At 42.8% G+C, this 10,123-nt stretch overlaps 1 protein-coding gene across 1 annotated transcript; it reads right to left on the minus strand.

Annotated features, from left to right (window-relative positions):
- Positions 1-190: 190 nt before the first annotated feature.
- tnfrsf9a (tumor necrosis factor receptor superfamily, member 9a) lies at positions 191-7,049 on the minus strand. The gene is made up of 7 exons (XM_014136335.3): positions 4,926-7,049; positions 4,360-4,479; positions 4,086-4,229; positions 3,883-3,955; positions 3,549-3,673; positions 3,314-3,454; positions 191-3,149 (listed from the first exon to the last, which is right to left on the minus strand). The coding sequence occupies exons 1-7, from the start codon at positions 5,056-5,058 to the stop codon at positions 3,037-3,039; spliced, it is 849 nt and encodes a 282-aa protein (XP_013991810.1). The 5' UTR covers positions 5,059-7,049; the 3' UTR covers positions 191-3,036.
- Between the last annotated feature and the right edge of the window lie 3,074 nt (positions 7,050-10,123).

The raw sequence follows: 10,123 nt of genomic DNA on the forward strand, positions 1-10,123 counted from the left end.
CAGACACACTTAGCCAAAATGACTTATAGTAGTGAGTGCATACATTTTTGTTGTTGTACTGGTTCACCCGTGGTAATCTAACCCATAACCCTGGCATTGCAAGCGCCATGCTCTACCAACTAAGCCACACGGGGCACATTTCCTGCCAAGATCCTTGTGGTAAAAGGGATACAATAAGACAATCCAGTGGTATTTGCTAGTTCTTTAATTATATAAACAAATATGAAAATATGAAACAATATTGCTTATTTAATCAACAAAATCTCTGAGCCTAAGTGAAAAGACATACAATACATAATAAAATTCCAGGAGCCGGCCAGTCCAAGTACGTAAGGATATTCTCATGGACGGCACTCTAAAAATCCATCAATGTGACTATCGTCTTTAGTGTAACTGGCTTTCTAAAAGCCCTGCCCTCGGATTACTGTGACAGTAATTTGTGGTGGTGATGACTAATTTACACTACTACTACTGTAGGCCCATTCCATGAGTGTGGGTTCACATTTTCCACCATGTAGGCCCTAATTGTGAAATGTTCCATCTGTGGGCTACGCCTGTCAAACTAGAAAAATACAGTAACTAAGTGTGGGTGTGAACTGTGATGCACTACTCTACAGAGAAGCAGACTCATGAAAAGTAAAGGTTACATTAGTACAGATCTGAAAGGGCAACCTGGTCTCTGAGCATTTCGTATTATTCTGTACATAAAGCCGAGACACTCAATTTAGTATGATGATTTGTATGGTATGTATTAATGTGGCTGTCTATCACCCATTTCGTATGATATGTTAGAATATTAATTGTAATTCATATGTCACAAATTTGCAAAACGTATGATATGTTACGAATTCTAGCCAGCTGGCTAACATTAGCTGGGCTAGGGGTTGTTAGGTTTAAGGTTAGGGGGAGCATTAGCTAACAAGTAACTAAAAGGTAGTAAAAAGTTGTTAAAGTTATCCACCATGAGATTCGAACTTGTGCGAGATGTTCGCGTTAAACGGCCATCCAGCCACACCGACCAACAACCCTACTTTTGCCTTAAGTAACCATACCAACCGTAACATATCATACTATATCATTTGAGTGTCCTGGATTTACTATGTTACGTCTGGTCAGAGACCAGGCTGCATGAAAAGTAAAGGTTACATTAGTACAGATCTGAAAGGGAAGTTTCTGTAGGATCCTCTGCCTGAGGTGCTCTTCCAGCGTGTTTGACAGACTGTTTCTCCTCTTCCCTGTGTGACTCCTATTAGTCATACAGCGTGTTTGACAGACTGTTTCCCCTCTGCCCTGTGTGACTCATTAGTCATACAGCGTTCATGATTCTGTGAGCTTTATTTACACATGACCGATGCTCGTCCTTGTGTCATTTCCCAGCAGTGATAGTACTATAGGATTAATATAACACATTTAATCATAATCCTCTGGGCTTTCCCAGCTCTGCGTAGCAGAAAGCCCAGAGGGAGTATTTATTTCTAACAACCAGTGGGCTTGAGTTAACAAGCATGTCCAGCAAGCTGAAGGAACACAGATAGATAATGCTTACGATTGCAAAACTACAGTGGTGAAAGAACTCTGGTCTTATCCGACTAGGTTGAAGGAAGCCCTTTGATCACATTCAATGCCTATTGCCTACCCTGTAAATTGTGTGTCAAGTGCAATTAACATTTGTATTAGTTAACAGACTTTTCCAATTACCTTATACACTTGTGTAAAGGGGAAACCCCCACCTGAGAGAATTCTCTGACCTTAGCATTTCCTCCTACATTATTTGGAATGTCCAGAGCCTTTTCTGAATCTCTTCCTGGAAATGTCAAGTTGGGTAGATTAATCTGCCATTATTACAACGCCATACTGTATCCTGCACACATTTCAATGTCCTTGTCAAGGTTTATTTTACTAGGTAGGTTGACTGATAACACATTCTCTCATTTACAGCAATGACTTGGGGAATGGTTACAGGGGAGGGTGGGATGAATGATCCAATTGGAATGTCCTTGACAATATACCAGTCAACAAAAGCAATACATTCACACAGGAAAGTGGCTCCAAGTCACATACTGTACCACATTGGTACATTGTTATAAATCTAATTCATAAAGTGCTGAGGCATTACACTGTACTTGCTCTTCGTCATACCTTGCGCAATGAAACGTCCGTGACACTTCGGGTTGTACAGTATATTAAGTAGGGGTATTCCCTTCAGCTTAGAAACTGTGGGCAGCTAGGTTTAGCCATTCAGGGAACTGAGAACAAACGTGACTATGATACTGTATAAGCCAGTGGGAGGCATGGAGGCTGCCAGTCACAACTATACAGAGCTTCCTGTGTATTTTTCTTCCATTTACTGCTGTTACCCCCTCAATCACTGTTACATTAAGACAGGTCATGGCTTTGATACTACCTTCATACACATTTCAAGAGTAGTATTTCATATTCAGGCCATAAACTGATGGCAAATGTCCTTTATGAAACCAGAAAATGTAAATAGTTGAACTAGTCCAGCTGCAGCCAATTGCTAATACATGTCATATAGTGACAATGTTTTCCCCCTAAACTTCCCCATCACTACTGACATTTGAATATCAGTTTACTAACTAGTTGACTTGTACATGATTTTATTAACATAGTGACTAGTTTACCTTTGAATGTGCCTGTGAGATAAGAAAATGACTGAGGTATTAAAAATATCACAGAATAAGACATCACAAATTCAAAAAGTGATCTAAGCCTCAATGTCTTAATCCCAGCCACTCAGTACCATGGTCCAGCAGAGCTGGAGTCCAACTGTATCAGTGTCAGCCCGGGCTTGAGGCTAGCAATGTGTAGGCATCAGAGTGCCAGTGTGAAGTAGTGATCAATAGGTCAGACCCAGTATGACCCTGTTCCAAGTTAATTGTCACGTGCACAAGTACAGTGATATGCCTTTCTCAACAATAAATATCAGTAATACTCTTAAAAAAATAAATTAAAGTAAAGTGGAACAAAAACACATGAAGTAGAAATAAGTACACGAGAAAGTAAGTCCACTGCCACTCACACAGGCAGGAGCTTGGTCTCAAAGTCCTGGGAGCACAGGATTTCAGAGCTGCTGCCCTGCTCCTGCTGAGGGTGGTGGAAACTGGTCACCACCAGGCTCCTGGGTTCATCTGAGACAGAGGGAGAATGCAGGTGAAGATTGGCTCAATCTCAGATTAAATTATGTTGAAGCTTCGTTCACGTTCAGGATTACAGTTTGAAAGCTGACGAAGAATGATGTTGCACTGCAGTATGATGAGTAGGAATGAATAAAATTGTATAAGCATCTAATTACCTGTAGGGGGAATTGGCTCATTAAGGGTTGGCTCCTTGGGGGCTGTCTTCTCTGGCTTCTTTTTGGTGATGATGATGACCAGAAACAAGATGATAAGGATGATAAAGACCCCAAATGAGGCACTTATAGCCCAAACCAGCCCTGTGCCATCAAAGAAAGAGTCTGTCATCTTTTTTTAAAAACAAGGTGATATAATAACATACATTTTGCCATGGGTTAAATTCACTGGTCTTACCCTCAGGGTCCGCCTGTGTTGAAGGTAAGGTGTTGACTTCGGGCGTTTCAATGTTGGCAATGCCGCACTTGCTGTCACTAACGGCATCTCCCACTGCAACAATGTGTTCATTGGGATGCAGACAGCTGGGACAGAGATGGAGAAATAAAGATTAAGGATTGGCTCTCCAATATCAGATTACATTGAGTAGCCATAGAGGAGGATTTTAGTTCTGAGTTGCTGAGATTAAGTCAAGTGTTTTGCGTCATACGGTAATTTATGCAATGGCATTAGTACTATCGGTAACTCCAATATTGACACAAACTCAGAGTTTAAAGGGGGGATTAAATCTAACCTTGTTCTCCAAGACTTGCACTTCTCATGGATTTTGTCATTGAAGGTCCCATCTGGACAATTCCGGCAGGACCCTATGGAGACAGACATGCAGAGGTTGGGACTTGGTGAACATTTTTCCATGTGTCCTGATCTTGTGTCTTACTACGCATGCCAGATAACTTGTTTGACTTGAATGTCTGCAGGTAGAGATGTGTGTCTTACGTGCAGCGGGAAGAGGTTCCTGGCCCTTCCCACACTCCTCAACACAGAAGGAGCAGTGGTCATCACCACATCGGAATCCTGCCCTACAGTCACATTCTGTGTCCTTGCTTTTTGTACAGGCCTTCTTAAGGAATTGGGCGCCACCTACACACACACAAGCAAGCAAAAGAGGAGTAAAATCAATATATGTTAACATGTCTTGCTCATCAACAATAGATATTTAAGTGCAGAGGAGAATAGATTCTATTAAATGGGTAAATCTCTGGTGACATACCTACACACTGAGTACACCTGAGACAGGTGTGTGATGTACCATCAGTTGTGTAGGTCTCATTCCTACATGGAACGCAGAGCTTTTCTGGGTCTGGTCCACAGCGTGTCACCAGACGGTTCCCTACACAAAATACACAGACAACAATTGAAAACATCTACATCCATAATAACATCACAATCGCTCCATCAGCGGCAATTGCAATAGACGGTAAATGTATTTGATAGGAAAATATTTCCAGTCCTCTTCCACATGCCAGATACAGTTGTTTGATCATTACCCATACATCATTATCCATACATCATTATCCATACATCCCCCTCTTGTGGTACTAATAGAAGCCACTGAAACGCAACTGGGTCACTGTGGTATACCCACTAAAGGATACATATTATTTAATTAACCTGGGATACACTAGATTTGTTCATCCCCATGAAAGAGATCATTTAACCAGATAAAGCCTTTAGAATTTACTTCTCAAAATCCAAGCCCTATTACATTAATTCTTGATTATTTAGAGGTTACATTTAAAGTTAAACCATTTACAGTAGCCTAGTTTAGACATTTACCTGGATTGCACCTTTCACAGCAGACATCAGAAGGAGCAGAGGTTGTCCATTGTTGACAACCTCTCTCACCCGTGCTACTCAGGCAACACCGTGTGAGCATAGAGATACACAGTACCTCGAGGAACAGATGCATCTTCTCTCGCTGCCCTCCAATTCACACAGACAATTAGGAACACAGAAGGGCTATGGATCCCAGGTGACAGCAGTGCAGTTGCTTGACAGTAATAATAATCCAAATGGAATAGACAACAGCAGTACCCTACTTGAAAGCACCTTCTCATGATGAGACTTCAAACTTCTCTGCCTTTATGTAGTTTGGGGGGGGGGGGGGGGCGTGGACAATTTTTTTTTTTTTTAAATAGGCAAATCGGTTAAGAACACATTCTTATTTACAATGACGGGGCAGATTTTTACCTTGTCAACTCACGGATTTAATCCAGCAATTTTTCAGTTACTGGCCCAACGCTCTAACCACTAGGCTACCTGCCGCCGACAAATCCTAACGTTATTCTATTTGTCACCTGTTGCGTGCGTAAAATAAACTATTTGAGACGCAGATTAAGTGTTTGAAAGGGATATGTCAACAGAACTAATTACACGCAGGGAGATGTTCAATAAAACGTTGAAATGACAAATACAAGTAACGAAACTAAATTGGAGAATGAAAAGATTGTCAACACAGTTTGTCTTCAGTTTCCTATGAAAACACGTAATCTTCTGTCCTGTAGCCTACTCACTGACGTTGCGGTCCACGAGTGGAGACGTGATGTGCAGTTGAACGATTCGTTCTCTTTGAACGACGTTTATTTTAGCCGTTCGCTCCTCCAGCTCAGCGGCTCCAGAGAAGTAAACCAACCTCCTATAGATCATGAGCATGGAAATACATGTTTAGAACGGATAATTGATCGCATGGTGCCAGAATGAGAAACGAAAACCTACAGCCTGTGCTCAGCGAACTCGAGAGCGAATCGTATTGCGTATCATCTTGCCTGGCTACCCAGACGCCATGCTCCCGCCAAATAATACGCCCGTTAGTTGTTCTTTTGGGGTAGATATTGGGGAATTATATATCCGGTCTAACGCTTATGGTCTTTTCTCAATACAAATGGCGAAAACCAAGTCCTGTTGTAGCGTACCTCTTTGTTCAAAAAAATAATAATAAGCTGTATCTAATGCCTCGTACTTTGAAGTCAAACAGGTTTGGTCTGGTCTTGGTGGGCTAGCTCGAATTGCGTTAACACTACCTCAAGAATATGAATGTCATATTGGCTTTTCATAGCCGATCATTCGGAGTTAGACAGAACAGCAGGTCCGGGACAAGGTAGCACGTCCAGTGAACAGCAGCATGACCAGGTGGACTGGGGACAGCAAGGAGTCATCAGGCCAGGTAGTCCTAGGGCACAGGTCCTCCGAGAGGAGAAAGAAAGAGCAAGCGAGAGAGAATTAGAGGGAGCATACTTAAATTCACACAGGACACCGGATGAGACAGGCTAATGTTGCTAGCTAGCTAGAAATTGTAGAAAGTCCTTTGGCTACAACTAGCTATATAGATAACTAGCTAGCCAGATGTTGAAGAAATCATGTAATTCAAGATGTTGAAGTCGTTTAATTCACCCTCACCACGCTGTAACTAACGTTACCCCATACTCCCAATGCCAACTAGCTTTCTCGCTAGCTAGATATATGGCGAGCGTCGTTGCTAGGATAAGTTAGCAAGCTTGATGCCTAACCTTTCTTGCCCTGGCATTGGCTACTCGCTAGGAGGCTAACCAAACACACACGACGACAGATTTGATAGGATGTAAATAGCTAGCTACACTATATATACAAATGTATGTGGACACCCCTTCAAATTTGTGGATTCAGCTATTTCAGTCACTCCCGTTGATGACAGGTGCATAAAATCGAGCACACAGCAATCTCCATAGACAGACACTGGCAGTAGAATGGCATTACTGAAGAGCTCAGTGACTGTCAACATGGCACCGTCATAGCACGTCACCTTTCCAACAAGTCAGTTCATCAAATGTTTGCCCTGCTAGAGCTGCCCTGGTCAACTGTAAGTGCTGTTATTGTGAAGTGGAAATATTTAGGAGCAACAACGGCGCAGCCGCAAATTGATAAGCCACACAAGCTCACAGAACGGGACCACCAAGTGCTGAAGCGTGTAAAAATCGTCCTCGGTTGCAACACTCAGTACCGAGTTCCAAACTACCTTCTGCTCAATAACTGTTCGACGGGAGCTTCATGAAATGGGTTTCCATGGCTGAGCAGCCACACACAAACCTAAGGTCACCATGCTCAATGACAAACATCAGCTGGAGTTGTGTAAAGCTCGCCGCCATTGGACTCTGGAGCTGTGGAAATGCATTCTCTGGAGTGATGAATCACGCTTCACCATCTGGCAGTCCGATAGATGAATCTGGGTTTGCCAGGAAAATGCTACCTGTCCCAATGCATAGTGCCAACGGTAAAGTTTGGTGGAGGAGGAATAATGGTCTGGAGCTGTTTTTTATGTTTCAGGCCCCTTAGTTCTAGTAAAGGGAAATCTGAACGCTGCAACATACATACAATGACATTCTAGATGATTCTGTGCTTTTAATCATAGTTGGCAGAACAAGCAAGGAGGTGGGCAGAGCCAAGCATGAGCTAGCAAGGTCCTATTCGTGTGTTCTAAACATTTTATTTGCATATTTCTGTTAGGGAACGCCTACTCTTAGTTGCGCGTGTGCAATAACTCAATTCGCCCTTGCACTCCTCCTAAACAAGCCAATATTTCGAAACGTTGGCAAAGGGTAAAGTCTACAAAACACAGTCCACTCTGTTTGTTACATATTCTAGTTTTGGAAACAGAAAACTGTATGGAGATAAAATGTTTTATCAATGAGAAAATTAGCAGAACCTCTGCCAAAATCCATCTCATTCCATCAACTCCCACTGCCGGGCCGTTGGGTGTCCTCTCGTCAACATTTTCGGTAGTGAATGGAACGCCAACCACATGCCCCACCCCCGTGAGAGATAGGCCTTGTGGCTAATGACAATGCAGCTGAAGAATTTAGTGTAAGTCTTCAGGCTACTTATCACCCTCATGGCAGTCAAGCAATGCATTCCGCCAAGAGTCGTTCACAATCTAGTCCGGTTGCGGCCACAACTAGACCTCGTTTCAAATGTATCAATAAATAATCTTATTTGTATGCCTAGCAATCAACAAATGTACATTGTTAAAAGCACACGTTTACAAGTTTCAGTCACAAATTACAGCTTTTCAGTTCATAGTTCGCCGGTACAATTTTTGAGTTATAAAACAGTGTTACCATCGGCTGCCATTTTTTAAAATGTCTGCCAGGACCCCATGGGGCCAAATGGTGGCTCCATATCTATATATTTTCAGGGTATACTGTACTACATACATCTACCAATGTGCCAAATGTGCTTTTATCACATAGTGGACGATTGAGTAATTTCTTTGCTTAAGCGCCCCACTAGTATACAAAATATAATTTTATATTTTCATTCCTCCATATTAACAAAGAAATAATAGCATTCTTTATTATTTTTTGGTAACTAGTTGCTTGACAAAGTTTGAAAATGGGTCAAAGAAAGGGTTTAAAAATGATGACATTTTTGACAAACTGGGGTCAGAATTGAGCCCAGTTTATGCTTTTAAGCTTGGTGAATGTCTCAAGGGAATGTGATGACATTGTACTGACAGAAGAACAAAGATAAATTATGTTATAATTATTCACCCACTCACACAATGGGAAAATGGGAATGTCCTCTTAGGACAGAGAGGAAGACATTGCCAAATGTATTTCTCAGGTGAGAACAAGGCCAGGCTGAGAGACAGAGAGAAAGAAGCGTCAGGGCATTACATAGTATATTGTGCAGTGCAACACATGGTTTGGGAGAAGGCATTATACAACTTTTAAACTTTCCTTGTCATGCCCTTGTGCTTATCAGCTGTTGTTTTCACTGTCACCCATGAGGCTGACTTGGGAGTTTACAACTACTATTATTACACAAATAGTTGCCTGTGATAGACTGACGAAGCATGGAAATTGAAAGTGAAACAAAAAGCAACTTGTTTTGTCTTGAAAGTACCAATGACTCCTTTCCAAAATTTGCATGAAAAACACATTACCTCATAAAATTTCAAGCAGACAAATCAAGCCCTCTTTGAATAGTTTGAGCCAGTGTGTGGACATGAAGCTAGGTTTATGGCTAGGGTTGGGGTTGAACCAGGGTGTCAACATGAAGCTAGGGTTGAGGTTAGGGTTATGGCTAGGGTTGGGGTTGAGCCGGGGTTTGGACATGAAGCTAGGGTTGGGGTTGAGCCGGGATGTGGACATGAAGCTAGGGTTGGGGTTGAGCCGGGATGTGGACATGAAGCTAGGGTTGGGGTTGAGCCGGGGTTTGGACATGAAGCTAGGGTTGAGGTTAGGGTTATGGCTAGGGTTGGGGTTGAGCTGGGGTTTGGACATGAAGCTAGGGTTGGGGTTGAGCCGGGATGTGGACATGAAGCTAGGGTTGGGGTTGAGCCGGGGTTTGGACATGAAGCTAGGGTTGGGGTTGAGCCGGGGTTTGGACATGAAGCTAGGGTTGGGGTTGAGCCGGGATGTGGACATGAAGCTAGGGTTGGGGTTGAGCCGGGGTTTGGACATGAAGCTAGGATTATGGCTAGGGTTGGGGTTGAACCAGGGTGTCGACATGAAGCTAGGGTTGAGGTTTGGGTTATGGCTAAGGTTGGGGTTGAGCCGGGATGTGGACATGAAGCTAGGGTTGGGGTTGAGCCGGGATGTGGACATGAAGCTAGGGTTGGGGTTGAGCCGGGGTTTGGACATGAAGCTAGGATTATGGCTAGGGTTGGGGTTGAACCAGGGTGTCGACATGAAGCTAGGGTTGAGGTTTGGGTTATGGCTAAGGTTGGGGTTGAGCCGGGATGTGGACATGAAGCTAGGGTTGGGGCTAGCATTACAGCTTTGGAGACATTGTAATGCCATTCTAGTGTTCTTTTCTCCTGTCACTTTCCTTTCTCCTGTCACTGTCTCTTTTTTTTCATTTGCTACATTTTTCTCACCACTTCCCTATCTATTTGTGTATGCACTTTCAAAGGATGAGCTCTAACAGTATGTATCATGTTAGATCCCATCCTTTGGGATTACCTACTCTCAAACAATTACATTGTTAGATCCCATTGG

Source organism: Salmo salar, chromosome 13, assembly GCF_965601325.2.
Source record: "Salmo salar chromosome 13, fSalSal1, whole genome shotgun sequence".
Lineage (NCBI taxonomy): Eukaryota > Metazoa > Chordata > Actinopteri > Salmoniformes > Salmonidae > Salmo > Salmo salar.

Bases quoted from the DNA above. Each gene is read 5' to 3' on its own strand.
- tnfrsf9a (XM_014136335.3), bottom strand. From the start codon at position 5,058: ATGCATCTGTTCCTCGAGGTACTGTGTATCTCTATGCTCACACGGTGT. The intron at 4,480-4,925 runs GTAAATGTCTAA...TATTTTGTGTAG, and splicing joins CTGTGAAAGGTGCAATCCAG to GGAACCGTCTGGTGACACGC. The intron at 3,150-3,313 runs GTAATTAGATGC...CCTCTGTCTCAG, and splicing joins TGAGCCAATTCCCCCTACAG to ATGAACCCAGGAGCCTGGTG.